General features: G+C 34.7%; 1 protein-coding gene across 1 annotated transcript; it reads right to left on the bottom strand.

Annotated features, from left to right (window-relative positions):
• Nucleotides 1-12,383: 12,383 nt before the first annotated feature.
• LOC149218537 (8-hydroxygeraniol dehydrogenase-like) lies at nt 12,384-22,083 on the bottom strand. The gene is made up of 5 exons (XM_089382409.1): nt 21,995-22,083; nt 13,995-14,108; nt 13,654-13,881; nt 12,789-13,228; nt 12,384-12,601 (listed from the first exon to the last, which is right to left on the bottom strand). Exons 1-5 carry the CDS (start codon nt 22,081-22,083, stop codon nt 12,384-12,386), a joined length of 1,089 nt encoding a protein of 362 aa, XP_089238535.1.
• Nucleotides 22,084-22,926: the final 843 nt, after the last annotated feature.

The raw sequence follows: 22,926 nt of genomic DNA, 5'->3' as shown, positions 1-22,926 counted from the left end.
AAAAATATATAAAAGGTTATTAGATTTACAATTGGTTCTAATTTAGAAGAATTAGAACATTTTTATGTCTATTACTATTTTATTTAACATTAAGATAAAAAGCACAGAACTATTATAGGAAAATACATTTAGGCGACTTGAAAAAGAGTTTGAAACAAAATAATTTTTGATTGTGTAAAATATATAAAAGGTTAGATATATATAAAGGGTGTTAAAGTTAAAATTGGTTCTTATTTAGAAGAATTAGATTTTTTGAGGTTGTATTTTTTATATCCATTACTATTATGGAAAAGGTTAATGTATATTTAATATTAAGATTTATATGTAAGGATTGAAATGTTGTTAGGAGGATGTATTAAGTTTGGAGTGACATAAGATCTGTAAGCATCAATAAAAGAAATATATACAATATCACATAGTAGTGTGAGCATCATGTTGGGATGAAGATATTTTTGACAAAACGTATTGTGTTTATTTGGGATCATCTTCATTAATAGTTCCTCTAGGGGATCTTATTAATATTTTTATCTATGGAATGGTATGTTTATATTTTTATCACAAGACAAACTAGATAAAGTGATGAGTGACATTGATTTTCATCATCTATAATTCATTAATATATCACAAAAAAGGCCCTTTGCATGTCCACCCACTTCTCTAATGATTTTGCATAGAAAAACATAAAATATTGACGATTGGTTGTCATAATATATCTAAAGGATCTAATATACATGTAAATATGCAAGCCATTTTTAAAGACCTAACTATATGGAAGAGCCCATTTACCTTCAAGCCTAAGATATTTATTGAAGAAAATGTTGATATGGAGGGCCATGACTATGAACTACTTCCATTTGGTACAAGATATAATATCTACACTAGTGAAAAATTGGGTGTTAATTTAATTTAGTCTATGTTGGGATACATGCTTCACCATATCATAGGAGAAACTCCTAAGAAAATTAGGGTATAAGGCAGTGATCTCACACAAAGTCCAAGGTTTGTTAATTTCATGGTCTCTCGTTTGGATTCCATTTCCATTCCTCAATTGCATACTTATATTAATAAATGGCAACCACTAAACTAATGTGATAATGTATTTGGAATTTCCTTGCAAAAAAAATAACTTCTTGTTTGCCCCTTTTCCATAGTGATAGATTCTTTCTCCTGACTTAACCAAAAAAAAAATGTATAATTTCAATGCAAATATGATAATAACCAACCTCAGATTAGTTTTTTCTCTTTGTATGGTGTCACTTGTGTAATTTGAATTGATATATTAAATTTATTGAAGTGCCTTTACTAATCCTAATGGGTAAAACTAGTGGACTACAATTCCAATATAAACAAATATCATTCCACTTTGGAGCTTTTTATATTTAGAAGTCATTAATAAATGTTAGTGTTTGATATGTTTCTCGAAGAAAGGAACCTATTGGACTAAATGGAAAAGAAAAATGCATTGAGGTATAAAACAATTTCCATGCACACCATATAAATAAGCTACTTCAATAATATTTGTCCTCATGCCATTGATAAAATTTTCCCTTATTAACTAATTGATATTGTGATTGTTAAGTTATTTGATAAATTGGAATATATCAACCACTAATTATACATGTTTTTTATTTTAATGTTTTTAATAATAAAGTGTCAAAGGTTTAGTTAAGAGCTAGTAGCACTAAGGATTAGTTCAATTGGTAAATGCTCTTGCAAAGGAGTTCATAGAGATCCCGCAACAAAATCTTATTAATTCCCTTATGGTTACTAGTTGGTGTTTTAGTTTCCAGTTACTATTGTGCTCCATTTCAAGACCAAGAAAGTGGGTGAATCTATGGGGATTGAAAATGTACCACCAACCTCCCTTAGCACTTTTAATACATTGGTGAGTGAGGGAAAACATTTTGTAAGAAATCCACTTCTAGACAAACTATAAGCAGACTCCCCCCATGGCCTCTCATCATGGCACCTTCTGTATATTTAAAAAAACTACCTCTCAGTACTTATCCGGTATTTCAATAAACCAAGTACCATAGTTAAAAAAATGTCAAATTATGAGAAAAAGGTGTCAAAGGTGTCAATTTGAGAGGAAAATGTGTTAATCTAAGAGGAGAAGAGTAGAAGAGTGAGCATAAAAATGTGTGTCATGTGTCAAATGGAGAGGAGAAGAGGGAAAAAAAACGTGTACCAAATGTCAAATGAGAGGAAAAGTGTAGACAAAAATGAGAAGTGAATTGATTCAAAAAAAGGCCTATCAATTCCACTACAACACACTTGATATGTTGTCTTGGTGCTTTTAAAAAACACGAGAACTCTCATGCTGCAATTCAAAAGTTTAATGCACCTATTCGTTGATCCTCTGCATGATGCCAACAAAGACGTGTCATGAGGACACCAGGCCAACTCTGTCACTGCAGCCTTGTGATTTTCCATCCGAAATAGGTACTTATTTGAATTAGCATGTGTCGTGTCCCAAATGCATGGTGCATGATCATGCCCACCACCTGTGAGAAGCTTTTCGCATTCTCACCACTTCAACGATTTAAACGAGACTTGAAGAACCTTATATAAGACGAACCACGTATTGAATTTTGATGCGAAGGAATGAGGAAAATGGAGAAAGGAGATTGGTTGCACTTAATAGTGTTTGCCCATCGAACTCCATAGAGAAAATTTCTTTCAGCATAAAATTACCAAATTTTAAAACACAGAGATATTAGAGATTTGAGAAAATATGGGGTCAAATAATAGATACCACGTTTACCTTTATTCTTTAATGTTTGTACGAATATGTACCTCAAAAGGATTTAATAAAAGTAGTTTGGTATGATTTGGTTTGTTTAAAATATTTATTTAATAAAATGAATCGACATCATGAGATTATATGGATTAAAATTCAATGTTCAAATTTAGGATTCCAAGAAAACTTTGCTAAATTTAAGTTAAAATCAACTGAAATAAATGTTTAAAAATATTTTATTCGTCCCATGGTCACTAACTTGATTCGTTGCACCCACCTAATTGCATACCCATGGACGATCAGGTTAATTTTTACTCTTCAAGTTCGTTATATTAGTGTGAGTTGGTGGCCACAATTTATCCTAATTCAACGTGGAACTTATTGTACTACACATCATATTGGCATCTTGAACATCCAATAATGAGAAACAAGGACAGTATGAAAGTATTGCAAATCCACAACTCCATGGATTATTCAAAGTCCATAACATAATATTAGTAGTAATTGCACTGAGAGGTGCAAAGGAATGTCAATAGGAAGAATCGAGAAGTGGAAGGCAATAATGAAGCTAAATATATGGACAATGAAATTCCATCGAAATGTGAGTTTCTATATACCTTCTAAAGAATGTAGTAGGAGGTTAAATTTAAGAATAATTTTACACTAACATAAATCTCGCAGAACAATAAATGTTTTTATTGGACTATTTATCCTAGGTTTATTCTCTCATTATGAATTCATGAAATGATCTTTTCATATTCAAAAATTGTTTAGTTTTATGTAATGAACTAGCTACCTATAAAATCATCAGTGGTACTCATAATGTTCCCGTTAAGTCGGATGCTTCATTTTTGTTGAATTTACAATAAGTTTATGTTTATTATCACTAATTAGCTTGAGGATTTGTGTATTGGACTTAAGCATGCTACTACGCTTTTATTTATTTTATTTCCTTTGTTTAATAGATGTTGCGGTTGATGCAAACCAAGCAATAGCATTGGATCCTTCTATGGCCAAGGCATACTTTCCTAAAGGGTAAACATTTTGTTCTAAGTTCAGATTGTGACATTTTTCTCTTTCAGGGTTTGGTGGTGTGAAAATGAAGTCATTGATCCACTAGCCACACATGTTTATAGATGAAATAAGGGTCGATATAAAATTTTCAACAATTTCATTCTAATTTAACTTATCCTTTTACCTTATAGTATTGTGTTCTTTTCTCTGGAGGAATATCAAACAACTATGGTTGCATTTAAGGTAGGATATGTTCTTGATGCCAAGTGGATGCCAACAACCCAAATTTTAAGACATGGATGATAAATGTGATGTATGTCTAGTTGGTAAATTGGCTCTAGGATAACGAACTAATCTTTAAAAGAGAAAGTCTTTCTTAGTTGTAGAAGAGTAATAATCTTTGATTACTCTTTTTTCTTTAGCATTTAATCTCCAAAGAATTCTAACCATTGATTCTGGTAAAACAAACTTTAAAATCTCTTTTTCTGGAAGGATATTCTAGTCATTAATGTTCGCAGGAAATTTCAAAAAGGAAAAAAATCATCTTCAATGAATAAATTACCTCAAGTTTTGTGTCATTATGCACCTTCTTTGCACCCTTTATGGTTTGCGAAATTTTTCTGCCTGTGTGATTTTTGAAAAAACAGTCTTGGAAAAAAACTATCTAAAATCCTGCAATTTTTTGTCTACGGCACCTAAAGAAAAGCATCCAGGTCAATCGCATGTCTAAAAATGCAAATATTTTTCCTAGTGCATAATTCTCACTCTCGTAGGTAATTTTTTGTGTTCTTCTTGTCCGACAATTGTGAGTGTTTCTACATGTGAATACTTTTCCTAGTGCATAATTCTTGCTCTTAGAGGTAATTTTGTTTGCGTTATTCCCGTCGGATTATTGTCAGGTTTCTTTGTTGAGTGTTTGTGCCTTTCTAGTTTGTCTTTTTTCTGAATTTATTCACTTATAATCTTAAAACAAATAGTCTTCGTCTCTGGTTTTCATGAATATCTTCATGGGTCACTGTTTAATAATAAACTTGTATAGATTCATTTTAACTTTAGATATCTTAAGACGAAAAGTTAAAATCTATTAGGACTTGATCTAGGTTAAAATAGAACTATGCTAGTTATATTAAAAAAGTATTTTTGACCTTTTTTTACAAAAAGAAAAAAAAAATATTGTTTCTGGGATGGCCACATGCCAAGTCTATCTAGGACCAAGTGGCGGTTCTGCTGAAAATAAGGGTTGATAGGATTTGGTCTTCCATCTTGGATTGCCTAGTGTACTGGAAGTTGGAACAGAGGCCATTCCATGCTCTGCCCTTATATGTTTTTTGGTGTTTCTTGCGTTCCATAAATGCCTCTAGTTTTTAGAATTTTTTCTATGATTTCTAATCTACCAGTGTTAATATTGTTAACCATTTCTTAGAAATTGATCCGTGTTTCTCCTCATCTCCACGATGATTTGCTCTATTCAGGGATTTGGGTGATCATTTTCTTTTGGGCTTCTTCGATGGGGCCTCCGTTGATGGTTCATGTGGATGCGGTGCTATTATCTATCTCTACCCTAGTATGGAATATCATTTCTTCTGGAATGGTGGCAAAGGAACCAATAATAGGGCTGAGATAGTGGCATTGTGGGGAATTCTCTAGAATGTTGTGGATTTCCATTGATTCCTTTAGGGTTGCTACAGACTCTAAGGTGGTCATAGATTTGCTGCAAAGGTGAAACTCCCTGGAGGTTCCTTCGCTGCACCATTGGATGGTCAACATTAAGGCTCTTCATTCCTCCTTCTCTGATATATCCTTCATGCATGTGTACACAGAGCAACACTTGGTCATTGATGTTATATATAAGAGAGGGATCACTCTCTATCATGGTTTTATGTTTTTTGAGCTTAAAATTCATGGCATTATACATGAAGTTGGCTCCTTTTATTTCTGATCCTCTGTTTTGTTTCTTTTGGGGATGCCTTTGCTTCTTAGTTTGGTCTATCTTTTTCTCCTTTGTCTTGGCCTTGTCTGTCTTTTTCTCGTGCTGCCAATGTTGGTTCTTAGTGATCTCCTCTCTGCTTCTTTAGTCTGGTGTTGGTTTGATCCAATGATTTTCCTACTTCTCTTTTGTTTTTTCTGTCTATAAAGCCATATGTTTATTTGATTAATGAAGAATTAAAAAAAAATCATCTAAAAAAAGAAGAGAAAGTTATATTAAAAAAATATGTACAAAAAAACAATGACATACATGAGATTCAACAAATCCTCTCTCTTTCTTAGGAATCAAAGTCTCAAAGATGAAATGATGTAAATTTTTTATTCTAGGAACAAATGGAATCCATTACGATAGCATATTTAAGATCTCCCAAATGGAATCCCTTACTATAGTAGTCAACAAAATTGTTGCCCCTGTATTGATTTATTAGATAATGGTCTCCCAAATGTAGGATATGAGAAATTGAATTCCACTTATTTTAATAATAATAATAATAATAATAATAATAATAATAATGGTGAACCTTTGCAACCAACTAAACTTAAATTCAGGTGAAAAATTCTAGTGTGTATATAATGCTTTAAATTTTAATATTATATGACGAATATTGAAATATTTGATGTTGTTCTGTTGGGGGATCTTAAATCAGAGGATCATTATCAGTTTGTACCTGTTAAACTCTTCCAATTTGTCAAATAGTTGTTATTTGAATTGGATGAGGCTTAATAATGGTGCATTTCAATCTGTGCACATAAAACATAGCTTTTGTCTTTGCATGACTCCTCTAAATCTATTGTTATTCTTATGGTTTGAACATGATCATTGTTTCCTATGCAGAAATGAACATTACCAAAAACCGAAAGAAGTAATTGTTACTGTGTTTTAAAATGGATTTTCTAAAGACATTGCTAATGTTGTGTTTGAGAAACAGATTGTATGTTTTCTCTGCTAGAGGATGATTGGTTCTTTTTGTTTCTTATGTTGTATATTTAGTGGGGTTAAGGATTCTACTCCAAAAGAACTTCTTCAGTACCGTGGGACGACTTCTTGATGCTGTCAAAATGAACGCCATTGAAATTTATCAAATAAAAAGAACATAATTTGGTGCTTGGTTGTCCCAGAATATTGGTTCACAGTCACCTTCATCGACGACATCGGAAGAAGAGCAATTCAACTAATGGGATTCATTTTTCTTTATGACAATCATGTCAACGCTTGTTATTCCATAAAACTATTGGCAGTGGCTATCAAGTGGGCTTCTTCACATTGTTCTTTTAAAACATCAGTCTAAACGTTACTACATTCATTATGCCAACATAAGTCTTCTCAACAAGGATTCGTTGAACATGCATCGGTATATCGATAGCCACAGGAAGAGTGGAGTCATAATCATAACTTTAGTTGAACCCAAGGTTATTGGCCCGAGGAATACTCTGTTATGTTTAGGAGTAAAAAATTTTGTCGATTTTCTTTGTACGTTCACGATCCTTGAGAAAATCCTCAGACGAGAGGATGAGGAAATGTGAAGGCATTGAATTGGAATGCACCTACATGTAGAATGGCACCAACCTGCACCAATTCAATTATGGGAAAATGGAGGGTGAATGTCCACCTGTGAGTTTTGGATTGCAGCGATGACGATGAAAATAAAGTCCTCTTATTGGTTGGGGTGAACAATGTCTGCTCACCCCAAGCCCACAGAGAAAATGCCTTTTGGCATAATTATGGACCACATTGTTATGATTCAAATAATTTTGGAGGAGTTTTCTAATAATAAAACTAGTCCCTTATGTTTTTTCATTGACTTCAAGAAAACCTTTGAGCTTAACTAAAATTATATCATTGAGGAATGTGAGGGTGTACTTGTGATCCATAAACTATTGTGGATATTCCACTAGACGGTTCCTTCCCTTGCTTTGTCAGGAAAGAACTAAGAGACTACTAGTAGCAGGTAGCCAAATTTGACAAGCAATGAGGGTACATGCAAGATACAAAGCAAGGATTAATGCAAAGGAGTAATGAAAAGGAGTGTACTGACTATATACATATCATCAAACATCTTTCATCCCACTTAGGATCCCTTGCATCATGCCTAGTTAATCATAAGATCATGTTGGTCACAACCTCCATAGTTTAAATAAACAAGTGGTGTTTCTCTTCATCTTCTAAGTTATGTAATAAACAAGTGAAAGGGAGCAAGACACATAGAGGAAACACATGGAATGACTTTCAGTTCTTGCAACCATGAATGTCATTGAAGACAAAATGATACGATAATGATAAGAAAACTTTTAAGCTACACTAAGAGGCGTATTTCAAAAGATGTGTTTTGTTTTCCATACCTAGCCTCCAAAGGGTTATGCATCAGATGGAGTCTTCATGCGCTCCTAATATTCTATCATACCTTGGGTTCCTTGGTCTGCTTATTTTTCTCCTCAGCTCCTTGAGAGTTATCTATCTGCTCCTTTAGGGAGGCCAGTGGTTATTTGTTGTATAATTTTCAAGGTACCATGATGAAAATAACCAAGTATTTTGTACCAAAGTTCATCGACACCGCAACATGCACTTTCTCCGCCTTAGTGCTTAATGCAGCACAGTCTTCCACATCTAGCTTATACAGGTTCTTCACACGAACCCAGATCTGCTTCACATGTCCTGTGGCTATCTGTCTTAGAAACACTTTTCATTTGTTGAATATCACTTCACAACCATGGTAAACCAACCACTTGGTGAATGCTAGTAGACAGACCCCTAATCCTTTACCTTTACCTTTTTTACTAGCGCCTCGTATTGAAAATTTGAAGACAAAATATTTATTTTCTCTTAAAAAATTGTCTTAAAATCCCCCTCCGTCTAGCAGTTCCGAATGCAATGATAGACAAGTTGTCTCTAATCATATCAACAGATATGAAAGGGACAGAAGAGGAATTGATGTCCGAGAAATCTTGTCAGTAAAAGTTGTCACGTTCTTCTTAGTCGACTACCCCCACAAAACAAAGAGCCCAACAAATCATTGTCTTTATATAAGATAACGTGAATGGTAAGTAAAATAACAACCTCGGTATAGGCGCAAGACAGTAGTTTCCTGCAAGCTGACGGACTTAGGGCGCACTGTCAGAGTCAATTTTGCAGTTGTTAGATAATATTGTCTTAAATTGATATGTTTGTGTCTTAATTGTTAATTGTATTAAATAGGTTTCATCTAAAGTGGCCATTATCTTAAATATAAAGTTTTGTCTCAAACTGTTTTTGTCTTAAATATAAAGTTTTGTCTTAAAATAATTGTCTTAAATTGTTTTTGTCTTAAAATAATTTTGTCTTAAATTATTTTTGTCTTAAATATAAAGTTTTGTCTTTAAATGTTTGTCTCAAACTACTTTTGTCTTAAATATAAAGTTTTGTCTCAAAATATTTTCATCTTAAATTATTTTTGTCTGAATTATAAAGTTTTGTCTTAAAATAATTTTGTCTCAAACTACTTTGTCTTAAAATATTTTTGTCTTAAACTATTTTTGTCTTAAATATAAAGTTTTGTCTTAAAATATTTTTGTCTCAAACTACTTTTGTTTTAAAGTTTATATTTAAGACAATTCAATTGATATTAAATTTTAATGTAAAATAACTAAAATAAAAAGTGATTTTTTAAGACAAAAGATTTCTTTTGTCTTAAAAGTTCCCTTGGTGTAGTAGTACATGTTATATCTCACTAGATTTTTTGAACACTTTTGTCGATTACTCTCTAGAGTGTGCACATGCCACTCGTTTTGGAGAGAGTTATATAAAAAGATACATTGTATTTTATAATTTAACTTCCTAACAGTATATGATGTTGTTGTGTATGTAAGTGTATTTCAGGCAATTTTATGAGTGTTCTTATTTTATTCTTACACTTTTGACCTTGAAATTTCGTGGTTATTCTGGACTGACTTTACTCAAAGCACATTTCATTCATTCATATTCACTTTGCAATTGTTTTTTTCTTTCTTTCTCAAATGGTTTCACCACTGTTAGTCATTTCTCCCTTATGATATACACTTAATGTTGTGTCCATGATTCTTCTCAGTAATATATATTTTTTTCTAGAAATGATAGTTCTCCCTTATGATACATACTCAATGTTGTGTTCATGACATGAGGGATTCACTCAGTGAACCTCTGACATATCATCTGCATTCGTGGCATATTAGACAATACCCTTAATTTGACTACATATTGGAAAATCCCTCTAAAAATCACATTATGTAACCCCCTACCAATATAAACCCAATATAGCTTCCCAATTTAAAAAACCCCTACTTTAACTAGATAAAGTAGGTATCCATTTTTTCATTAACATTTTTTACTCCCCTTAATATTTTTTCAATAACTTTGAGCTCCATTTTTTTATATTTTCCAATATAAAAACCCTTTACCCCTATATATCCCCCAATATATTATGCCATTTTTTCCTCAATATATATCCCCCAATATGAACCCACGTGGTATGATATTGCTCCCCCAGTGAAACCCTTGTGGTTCATGATTCTTCTCAGTAATATATATTTTTTTCTAGAAATGATAGTTCTCCCTTATCATACATATGCAATGTTGTGTTCATGATTCTTCTCAGTAATACATTTTTTTTCTATAAAGGATAGTTATAGGTCTCCTACGGTTTCCCAAGAGGATTTTTATGTCACAAACTAATATTTCTTATGGTAATCAATTAAGACCAAAATTATCTCTTAGCACTTGACATATTAGTGTATTAAACTTAAGATTTTCTTTATTCCATTATATGATATTTGTAACAAAATAATCTACAAAGTTTTTCTCACACTATTCACTAATCTTAAGCAAGGTAGCTAAATTCTCACATATTACTAAAATTTCACTTCACATACACATATACATGTATTTGGTTGTATTAGTTTTTTCTTTGTTCATAAACTATTATAAGATTGCCCATTAACCATAACATGTATTCATTCCTAATTGATGGTTAAAGGAAACTTATAATCTTGGCTATCTCAAAGTGCATGTTACTATAGATAGATATATTTATTCTATATACTAAACAACCATACGGTAACATCTACAAACTATTACATAACTAAAGCATAATTGTTGACATTTAACAATGTATTTAGTTATCTCAACCTTTGAAAATAAAGTAGAACCACCATGTTCAACCATACTAGTGAGTAGCATTCATCACAACTCCCTTCGAGCACGGTTTTTTCTATCCCACAAAACTATTTTCACTCAGTAGTATTTATTAATTTTCTTCCCCCAATAAATTTTTAACGCCATTATGCTTTTAAGGTCTACATCATTTTTCTTTACCTAAGTTTTTTTTTCAATTAGGAAAAATCTTTAGTTTTTGCCTTTTGAAACATACATTTCTTCCCATCCAAAATAACATCTCTCCCATTTTTCTTTACCTAGGTTTTTTTTTGTCAATTAAGAAAAATCTTTAGGTTTTGCCTTTTGAAACATACATTTCTTCCCATCCAAAGTAACATCTCTCTCTAGTTACACTAAGATATTGGTGGCAACCATTTTGGTGGAAATTTGGGAAGATTACAATTGTGACCAGTATCACTTATTTTTTATTCACTATTTAGACTCAACCATATTAATAAAAATAATTCTACAACTAAGAAGACTAAAAATCCCAATTCACTCTGGTGTTATTTCCCATAATATTTTAAAGTGAAAAAAAATCTTTATTACTCTATAATTTATTTACATAAATCAATTAAACTCATTCTTCATCCCACAACTAACATTTCCACTTCCATATTTACTTAAATTAAAAAAAATCTGCAAAAACAATTAACCAAAAATATTACAGCGCTCTGTAGCATACAAGGACAAAATGATTACAGCAGAGTTATTAAAGCACTATGTAGCATACAAGGACGAACATGATTACAGTAGAATTATTAGCGAGAGCTATTTCCACCTCCATAGAAACATAAATGCCCGTCCTTTAGAGCCCAGACACCCTTCCTCCTTACGTCATCGCATATTCCCGACCATGCACCCATCCCATGTTGACATAAAGAGGGGTGTAAGGACGGGCATTTATATTTTTATGGAGGTGGAAATAGCATTCGCCACTTTTGTAGCATACAAGGACGAACATAATTACAGCAGAGCCGGTAGTATACATGGACGAACATGATTTTATGGAAAAATTGATCACAAAAATTTATGAAAACAAATGTACAAAACATTTATTGTTTTCAGTTTTTTTTTCAAACATATATATCATATAAGATGAAAAAATAAAACTTCTATTTATTTTAATCATTACCATCTGCTCTGCTTATCTTTTGAGATAGATTCGATAAATCGAAAATCTTGTCACGCTCTAGTCACTCTCCTACAGGGAAACATTTCAATTGAAGAGTCTCAAAACCTAAAATTTATTATTGTGAAATACAGTTGGACAGGAGATATCACTGACCAAACTACAACAAGAACGATACCAATACAAAACGACAACACTTCAAAGAAAAAAAAAACAAAATCTCTACATATTGACAATTATCTTCTCTATCTTGCCTAAACAGCTTACTCTGTCACATACACATGCAACTCATTCACGTATACTATACTTTGAGAGCCATGTTCAACGATAATTAAAATCATAACACTTCACTTATCAGATCTGCCATCAGACTTGAAACTTTGAGCAACATCAATTACAAAACGGTAATTCACATCTCCCTTTGCCAATCTTTCCATTGTTGTGTTTACATACTCCATTGAAATATTCTCTATCATGCAACAGATGTTATGTTCTCCACAAAAGTCCATCATTTCCTGAGTGTCCTTCACTCCTCCAATCAAACTCTCACCTACAAAACGACGACCTGCACACACCAAAATTAAAATAAAATCCCAAATTATTGTTATGGCAACACATTTTCTCAATCCTAATATCACATATCTACTTCATATCAACTTAAACTGTAAATATAATTTCTACTGTTAGTGCAATTAATATAATTTATTTTTCCTTTCTTTTTGTGAGCGAGAAAAGGGCAGAAAAGACCTTACCCATTACAACAGCCGGAGCAGCAAATTGAACAGGCTTTTCTGGCAAACCAACTATGACCAACTTCCCATTTACCTTTAACAAACTAAGGAGGGGCTCCACGGGATGATTAGCAGAGACTGTGTCAATAATATAGTCTAACGACTTGACTGCAGCTTGCATCTGTTTCTCGTCTTTTCTTATGACGAAGTGATCTGCCCCTAAAACTTCTCTGGCTTCCTTTTCCTTGTTAGACGATGTACTTATGACCGTCACTTGCAACCCAAAAGCTTTGCCAAATTTGACAGCCATGTGTCCCAAACCACCAAGGCCCACCACTCCCAGGCTCTTTCCAGGCTCTGTCATCTGGAAATGTTTCATGGGGCTATACACCGTTATTCCCGCACATAGTAATGGCGCAATGGCATCCAACGGCAAATTCTCTAGTACCTTCACCACAAAGCTGCTTACAAGCCACACAGCACCCAAATTATTCTCTATTTAACCTATATATATATATATATTTTAAAATGGCATTGTTTCAGGCTTTATAAGCAAAAAGTTAATCGCCCATCTCGGCAGGCCCTTGCACAATTTGGCACAATTAAATTTTCTGATGTTTTGAGTAAATTCGAAGACTTCCAAAACCCCTTGATCCGGTTGAAAACATGATCACAACCATAATTTCAGCGTAATATTGACACAATTAAAAAATTTGGAATTTTGAGTCCATTTGGACACTCCCAAAATTCCTTGATCCGGTTCGAAACATGAGCAGAAACAGGATTTTAGCCGCCGTTATATATGGACAGAAAAGGAAGCCTTTTATGGCAAGTTTACCCTATGCCCTAAATAATGATTGCATGAGATGGAATAATGACTAATTACCTTTCGTTACAAACCATCAAAGATGAGTAACCTCCAAAGGTGACAGAACCGTCAACATCAGTGCTGCCATACGTCCAAATGACCTTCTCACAGAACTGTTCTTGCCCTTTAATACAAGTATCGCAATGCTGGCAACTCCCAACCATACAGCCCACGCCCACTCGATCCCCGGCAGCAAAATTCTTCACTTCTGAACCAACTTCGACTACTGTACCTACTATTTCATGGCTGCAAGAAAAATATATGTGAATAAATTAAAATTGATTATGAATTTCTAGGCATATATTTTCCCTAACTTGCTATTTAATTTGAAGCAGTGTTGAAGAATATGAAGACATTACCCAGGAACCATTGGGTATCTGGAACCTTTCCAATCGTTACGAATCTGATGTAGATCAGAGTGACAGATTCCGCAATATGCGATCTTGAGAGTAACATCATGCGGCCCAGTGTTCCTGTCAAGGCAATACAAAAAGTCAGAAAAGAACTTTCCCGTGCACAAATGGTATAACAAGTTAACAAGAAAAACCTGAAAGGGTTTTGCTATGAGAAGGGCGGATCAAATTCTATAACGACGCCTATAAGAAAAACCAATATTACAGACTTGGCATCAGAAAAGGAAAAAAATGGGCAACGAATCTGAACCTGGGGGACATGGAAAAAGCAGACCGTTGGAAGGAAGAGGAAAGATTTGTAACGCTGCAAACATAGATTCATGTGTTGATACCCAAGGGTAGACAAATACGAGAAATCAACGAGGTTGTTGTTAAGTAGTTAATTAAAGGCGGAGTTTTAGCGGAGGGAATGCAGACGGCCTTGAAAGTTAGAAACTATGATATCCATGGGACTTTTAGCCAAATTAACATCATGAGTATATTGGAAATAGAAAATGGGGGCCGTCTGGGTAGCCCTTATTCCGCACTGATTCGAACCTCGCCTCACAGTGTCATGATGACACAAATGGTTCGACCCTGATTCAAACCTGGCAAAGAAACACCATCACCTTCATGCGCAAAAAATGGTTGAAGCAGATGTCGTATGTTGTGAAATGGTTTTACCTAGATTTCAACCTGCCAAAAACAATTGTTGTGCTCTTGCACAAGAAAATAAATAATATGGCATATGTTGTTAGCCGATTTGTTGTTTTAGCATTAGATCTAATAATTTGAAGAGGCTTGTCTTTACGCTAAACTTTACGGGTGTTCGTAAAATTTGTTGAAATTATAATTTCAACTGAAGTGAACAGAACAGCAACAGCTACTTTATTCATTTGTCGTGATCCGGCGCCCCACATTATTTCCCAATCTTTTAAGTCACCGCCATTACCATATTTTCACTCTTTAATTATTTTTGAGTTCCCAAAGGATGAAGATCAGATATAGCGCTACATCATTACTTCTCAACAACCATATTAATGAGCAGAACGACTGAAAGAAAAAAGAACCAGCCTCGAGCTGACGTAGCATTTATCAGTCATAGATTTCATCACCACCGACTCAAGAAATACAGCAAAAGATCAAATCTGTTAATCATGAGCAGCAGAGACTTCATCAACAAGTTAAAGCGGTGAAGACCATTTCCCGCACTATAAATAGAAACAGAAACAGAAGTAGAAAACAGAGGAAATAGATTGAAAGTCCTTTTGTAACACACAATAGTGTAGAACAAGAGATTTTTTTTTGTATTGCACAGCAGTGCTGAAATTTTCTGAGATAGTTGTTTTGTGGAACTGAAGCGTTCCTGTTGTAATCCCTCTGCCAAGAGGAAGATGCTCTTTAGCATAATATTTTGTGAAGATCCCTCTACGCGAGGAAGACTTATTTTATCTGTTAGTTTATCGTTTATAAATAGAAGTTTCCTTTTGCCTGTTGTTGTTACACCGTAAGTCAAAAAATACTTGACGTCAAAAATCCCTGTTGCTGTTACACCGTAACTCAAAAAATACTTGACGTAAAAAATTTACGTTGCTGCAACACCACGAACAGCGTTGCTGCAACACAAGTTACAGCAACTGAAAAAAAAACTGTGTTGCTGCAACACCGTTTCCAGAGAACGAATTTTTCTATTTTTCTGAGTTAAAAACAGAGTATTTTTCTGTGTCAAAAACAGAGTATTATTTTGATCAGTTTTTGATCCTGAGGCAAAGTAGAGTATTATTTTATGCTCTGTTCTGGTGTTTTTGAATTATCAGAAAACAGAGTATTACTCTCTGTTCATATTTTTGTTGTTTCGGAATTTATCAGAAAATTCTCAACAGTGGAAACAGAGGATTTTTCCACTGTATTTTGTTTGGAATAACCAGAAATTCCCGACATGGTATCAGAGCTTGTCCAGGCTCTTTGAAGACATCAAAGAAGCTGAAAGAAGATTTCTTGCTGCAGCAAATTATCCAGCAAAGCGAGAACGCTGTCAAGGTATTTTTCAGATTAGTTTTTTGTGTAGCTGCTGAAGACAATTAAGTGATTTTTTTTACAGTCAAGTATTGTAAGAATAGCCAGCACCAGCGTGGGTATGTTTAATACCCAGCTCCCACAGTTCAATGGGAAAAACTATGACTACTGGGCAATAACCATGAGAGTCGTGTTTGCCTCACAAGATTTATGGGAACTTGTTGAATATGGATTTGAAGAACCAGAGAATGAAGAAGAGTTTATTGGATTAACTCAGGCAGAGAAAGAGCTGTTGAAGAGAAATAAGAAGAAGGACTCAAAAACCTTTGTACTTTTATATCAAGCAGTGCATGAGAGTGTGTTTCCGAGGATAGCAGCAGCCAAGACATCCAGAGAAGCATGGCAAACTCTCAAGACAGCCTATCAAGGCATGGAGAAAGTGAAGACAACAAAACTACAATTGCTGACGAAAGATTTTGAGAACCTGCATATGAAGGAGTCAGACAATATTGACTCATTCTTCACACAAGCAATTGGTTTGGTCACACAGATAAGGTCTCATGGAGAAACTCTTGAAAAAAGGAGGATTGTGGAGAAACTATTGAGGTGCCTACCCTCAAAGTTTGATGTGATTGTCACCACCATAGAAGAGACAAAGGATCTCTCAAATTTTTCAGTTGATGAACTTCATGCATCACTGATAACACATGAGCAGAGGTTGAGTAGAAATGAAAACTCATCTCTAGAGCAAGCCTTCAAGACCCAGATGTCATTTGGAAGAGGAAGAGGTCAAGGCAGAGGAAACAAGAGAGGAAGAGGCAGAATCCAATACAGAGGCAGAAGAAACAGTCCAGCAAACGTTCAAGGAAGAGGAAGCAATCCAAATCAGAACCAAGGCCATGGAAGCAGTCAACAAAGTGGACAACATCATGCTCAAGGACAAAGGTATGAAAAATCCATTGTCCAATGTTATTATTGTAAAAAATATGGGCACTATGCAAATGAACGTAGGAAGAAGCAGCATGATATGAGTAATAGATCTAGTGCAAATATCACTAGAGAAAATATCAGTCAAGATAATGTGTTGTTAGTTTGTAATATGGCTGAAACAAACAGTGAGGATATACGGTTTCTAGATTCTGGTTGCAACAACCATATGACAGGAAACATAGCCCTGTTTTCAGTTTTAGATCAGAGTGTGCAATCACAAGTCACACTTGGAACTGATAGTAAAATTTATGTTATGGGAAAAGGAGAAGTTAAAATATTTATAAAAAAAGGTGAAAAAAAAACCATAACAGATGTCTATTATGTTCCTGGAATGAAGTGTAATCTCTTGAGTATTGGACAGCTTGTTCAGAAGGGTTACAATGTTTTCTTTAAGAATGATGTATGCACCATCATGGACAGATTACCCAGCAAACGTTGTATTGCTGAAGTGAAGATGACAAGGAACAGGATGTTCCCTCTCAGAATAAGAGCAGATTTGAAAAATAAAGAAGTAGTTGCAACAGTGACACAAGAGGCTCTCCAAAGCGTACCAAAGGATGAAAATTGGTTGTGGCATTTGAGATTTGGACATCTCAACTTTGGAGGTCTTAATTTGTTGAGTAGAAAAGGAATGGTAAGAGGATTACCATTGATAGAAAAGCCCGACAGCCTTTGTGAAGGTTGTATATTGGGAAAACAACACAGAGAAAGTTTTCCAACTGGGAAAAGCATAAGGGCAAAAGCACCCTTAGAAATTGTCCACTCAGATTTATGTGGACCGATGCAAGCTCCATCACTTGCAGGCAACCAATATTTTCTAACATTTATTGATGACTTTACCAGAAAGACTTGGGTTTATTTTCTGAAGAATAAGAGTGAAGTGTTTGAAAATTTTCAAAATTTCAAAGCACTTGTAGAAAATCAAAGTGGGCTGCGTATCAAGGTTTTGAGAACTGACAAAGGAGGTGAGTATATTTCCAAATAATTTTTACGTTTTTACAGAGAAAATGGAATTCATAAGCAATTTACAGCAAGGTACACCCCGCAGCAAAATGGAGTTGCTGAAAGGAAAAACAGAACAATCATGGATATGGCGAGGAGCATGTTGAAGGTAAAGCATTTGCCAAATGATTATTGGGCTGAAGCTGTACACTGTGCAGTATATATTTTGAATAGATGTCCTACAAAAGCAGTGATGAACAAAGTGTCAGAAGAAGCATGGAGTAGGAGAAAGCAAGGAGTCACCCACATGAAAGTTTTTGGTTGTGTGGCTTATGCACACATTCCAGATCAGCTAAGGAAGAAATTGGACAGCAAAGGGGAGAAATGCATTTTCATTGGATACAGTGAAGAATCCAAAGCTTACAGGTTATATATCCCATCCACCAAGAAGTTTTTTGTGAGCAGAGATGTTCAATTTATTGAAGAGAAAGCTTGGGATGGAAGCATAGAGAAAACAGTTAATGTTAAAAACTGTTTGTCTCATGATGATGATGAGGAGGAGTTGGCTGAAACACATCCCCAAACAGTTGCACCAACAACAGAACAGCAAGAGACACCCTTGAGGAGAAATGAGAGTGCTTCTCCAAGCACACCACAAGGAGGAAATTCAAGTGCATCTACAAGCACTTGCACGCCGAATGAAAGAGGTAAGAAATTCAGAAATATAAGTGATATTTATGATGAAGGAATGAATTCCCTGTTTTCTTTGTATTGTCACGTTGATGACCCCGTTCATTTCGAAGATGCAATTAAAGATAAGAAATGGATAGAAGCTATGGATGAGGAGATGAATGCAATAGAAAGAAATAAGACATGGGATTTAGTTAAGCTACCAAAAGGTAAAGAAGTCATTGGAGTTAAATGGGTCTACAAGACCAAGAGTAATGCTGAAGGAAAGATAGAAAGGCATAAGACAAGACTTGTTGTCAAGGGATACAAGCAGCAGTATGGGAGAGATTATGAGGAGACTTTCGCACCGGTTGCAAGAATGGAAACCGTGAGAGCAGTATTGTCCATAGCAGCACAAAACAAATGGAAAGTTTACCAAATGGACGTGAAGTCAGCATTCTTGAATGGAGTATTAATGGAAGAGGTTTACATCGAGCAACCTCTAGGCTATGAGAAGAAAGGCCAAGAGCACAAAGTCTGCAGATTGAAGAAAGCTCTTTATGGGCTGAAGCAAGCGCCAAGAGCATGGTACAGTAGGATAGATTCCTATCTACTGGAGAACGGATTTGAGAAGTGTGAGGGAGAACCCACTGTTTACATCAAAGAAAAGGACTGTAAAATTTTAATTGTTATGTTATATGTTGATGATGTGATTTTTACAGGTAATGATGACTACCTCATTGAAAATTTCAAATCAGTCATGAAAGAAGAATTTGAGATGACTGACATGGGTTTGCTGAGATACTTCTTAGGAATAGAAGTAGATCAAAATGAAAATGGAATTTTTATTTCACAGACAAAATATGTAAATGAAGTGTTGAGCAGATTTAACATGCAGGACAGCAAGGCAGCAATCACTCCCACAGTGATGGGATTAAAACTCAGCAAAGAAGACAGCAGCAAGGATTTTGACCCTAGTGTGTACAAGAGCATAGTTGGCAGCCTCATGTATTTGACTGCAACTAAGCTAGACATAATGTATGTTGTTAGTTTAATTTCCAGATTCATGGAGAAGCCAAAAGAAACACATTGGCAGGCAGCAAAGAGAATTTTGAGGTATGTTAAAGGTACAAAAAGGTATGGCATATTTTATACTGTTTCAGAATGTTCAGATTTAGTTGGATACACAGATAGTGATTGGGCTGGAAGTGTAGATGACCGGAAAAGCACATCTGGTTACATTTTTCACATAGGTTCAGGAGCCATTTCATGGGCTTCCAAGAAACAGCCAATTGTGGCATTGTCTACAGCAGAAGCAAAGTATGTGGCAGCTACAGCAGCAGCATGTCAAGCGGTTCGGATGAGGAGAATGTGGAGAAGTCTATGTCAGGAGCAGGCAACAGCAACAGTTATTTTTTGTGACAATAGCTCAGCTATTTCATTATCCAAGAACTTTGTATTCCACAAGAGAACGAAACACATAGACACAAAGTTTCACTACATCAGAGAATTGGTGAACAATGGAGAAATCATTTTACAACATTGCAGGACTCAGGAACATGTTGCAGATATTCTGACAAAGCCATTGGATCAGAAAAGTTTTGAGTTTTTAAGGAAACTTCTGGGTATGACTGATAACCCAGCAGTTGAAATTAAAGGGGAGTGTTGAAATTATAATTTCAACTGCAGTGAACAGAACAACAACAGCTACTTTATTCATTTGTCGTGATCCGGCGCCCCACATTTTTTCCCGATCTTTTAAGTCACCGCCATTACCATCTTTTCACTCTTTAATTATTTTTGAGTTCCTGAAGGATGAAGATCAGATACAACACTACATCATTACTTCTCAACAACCATATTAATGAGCAGAACGGCTGAAAGAGAAAAGAACCAGCCTCAAGCCGACGTAGCATTTATCAGTTATAGATTTCATCACCACCGATTCAAGAAATACAGCAAAAGATCAAATATGTTAATCATGAGCAGCAGAGACTTCATTAGCAAGTTAAAGCGGTGAAGACCCTTTCTCGCACTATAAATAGAAACAGAAACAGAAGTAGAAAACAGAGGAAATAGATTGAAAGTCCTTTTGTAACACACAGCAGTGTAGAACAAGAGATTTTTTTTTGTATTGCACAACAGTGCTGAAATTTTCTGAGATAGTTGTTTTGTGGAACTGAAGCGTTCCTGTTGTAATCCCTCTGCCAAGAAGAAGATGCTCTTTAGCATAATATTTTGTGAAGATCCCTCTACTTGAGGAAGACTTATTTTATCAATTAGTTTATCGTTTATAAATAGAAGTTTCTTTTTCCCTGTTGTTGTTACAGCGTAAGTCGAAAAATACTTGACGTCAAAAATCCCTGTTGCTGTTACACCGTAACTCAAAAAATACTTGACGTCAAAAATTTACGTTGCTGCAACACCACGAACAGCGTTGCTGCAACACAAGTTACAGCAACTGAAAAAAAAACTGTGTTGCTACAACACCGTTTTCAGAGAACGAATTTTTCTGTTTTTTCTGAGTTAAAAACAGAGTATTTTTCTTTGTCAAAAACAGAGTATTATTTTGATCAGTTTTTGATCCTGAGTCTCTGTTCATATTTTTGTTGTTTCGGAATTTATCAGAAAATTCTCAAGAGTGGAAACAGAGGATTTTTCCACTGTATTTTGTTTGGAATAACCAGAAATTCCTGACAAAATTTTCAAGTAATTAATATATTTAGGGTGGAAATTATGGATTCCTATACCAGTGTCGTTATTATTCTAACACTCTTCAAACCTAGCTCAGCCACCTCGGTCTAGAGTCTAATATCATGAAGAATTCTAACACTCTTCAAACCTAGCTTAGCCACCTGGGTATTTGCGGTTACACCAAACCTAGAGCATTAGTAAACTTTCCAAACCTCTAACTAAGATCAGCAAGGTAGAAATTACAGATTCCCATAAAAGTGCCAAAACCGGTAACATTTTGGATATAATTTGCATCTAGAATACATCTTGCCTTCAAGCCAGATTAAGTACGTAGAAGAGAGGTTTCTATCCTGGCTTTTTCAAATCCCTCTCCATCCTTTTTAATAAATCTATGAACATTCGGATCAGGAAACAGTAAATATCCATTGTCATACACCAATAGGTCTTAATCAATTCCTTAAACGATCACGCTAGAATATCAAAACTTAATAAGATACAAGTCACAGCTAACGAACAGAACTTTCCAGACATGAACTTCCAACAATCAGCAGTCTAAAACCCTTGTCACGTCTTTAAGTTGCCATTATTTCGCCAGTGAGAAAAAGGGGACAAAATTTCCTGCAAACAGGAGTTGTGAGAGTGAACAGAAGAAGAACCTGCGAGTGAAATTGAAGGGCGACAGAATTCCAGACTCGTCCCTGGCAGCCCATCCTTCGACATTAAACCGACCTACTTCCTTCACCATCTTCTCTTCTTCACAACAATTTGGAAATAAATTTGATTCAGAAGCAGCAGCTTAGCAGATGAATGTAGAAAGAACAATTCTAAGCAGGATGGTATTTATTTATTTATTTGTAAGACCAAATCTAAACAGGATGAGAGAGCTGGGATAGGTATTTATTGATGACGTATTAAATGTTATATGGGTATGGTATTTATTGATGACGTATTAAATGTTATATGGGTATGGGATCGTGTACAACTCATACAACATTTGATGATATTTAGTGAAGGTTGTTCATCGGATTTAAGTGTAGAAGCCAAAAGAACATGAGAAGCTGACTTCGAGAATAAATAGCAAAGCGTATTTGGAGAATCAGTAAAGAAAGAATCAACAAAGAGGCTTGCCGTGACCATTAATTAACTCTAAGCTATGCCTTCTTTTGCGATCCAGGTCTCCTCTCTGTTATCGTAATATAAGAAAAAATTGTTTGTTTGCTACCTATGCAAACAAGTAAATGAAAAAATCGTTGAAAGCCGTTGAGTTATATCAATGATTTTGACCATTTCAAGTTTCCATATTATATCATATTATATTTTATTTAAGTTTTCAGTTTCCAAATAATGTAACATAATTTTTTATTAATTTTTAATAAAATCATAAATTAAATAAATTTTGTAAGTAAATTTTTATCCAAAGCATTTCGAACACAATACCTAAATTTTAATGAGATTTACTTTATAGAGTAACAATAATTTGACCCATTCTTCATTCGTTGTAATAAAAACTATAAATTTTAATAGTATGTATAAATTTGAATGGGATTCACTTTATGTCGTCACAATAGTTTGACCCATTCTTCATTAC

Source organism: Pinus tabuliformis, chromosome Q (assembly GCF_031772625.1).
Source record: "Pinus tabuliformis cultivar Carrire ecotype Pingquan chromosome Q, CPIR1, whole genome shotgun sequence".
NCBI classification, from domain to species: domain Eukaryota; kingdom Viridiplantae; phylum Streptophyta; class Pinopsida; order Pinales; family Pinaceae; genus Pinus; species Pinus tabuliformis.
The sequence above is the reverse complement of the archived record's forward strand: the minus strand, read 5'-3'. Positions and strand labels throughout refer to the sequence as shown.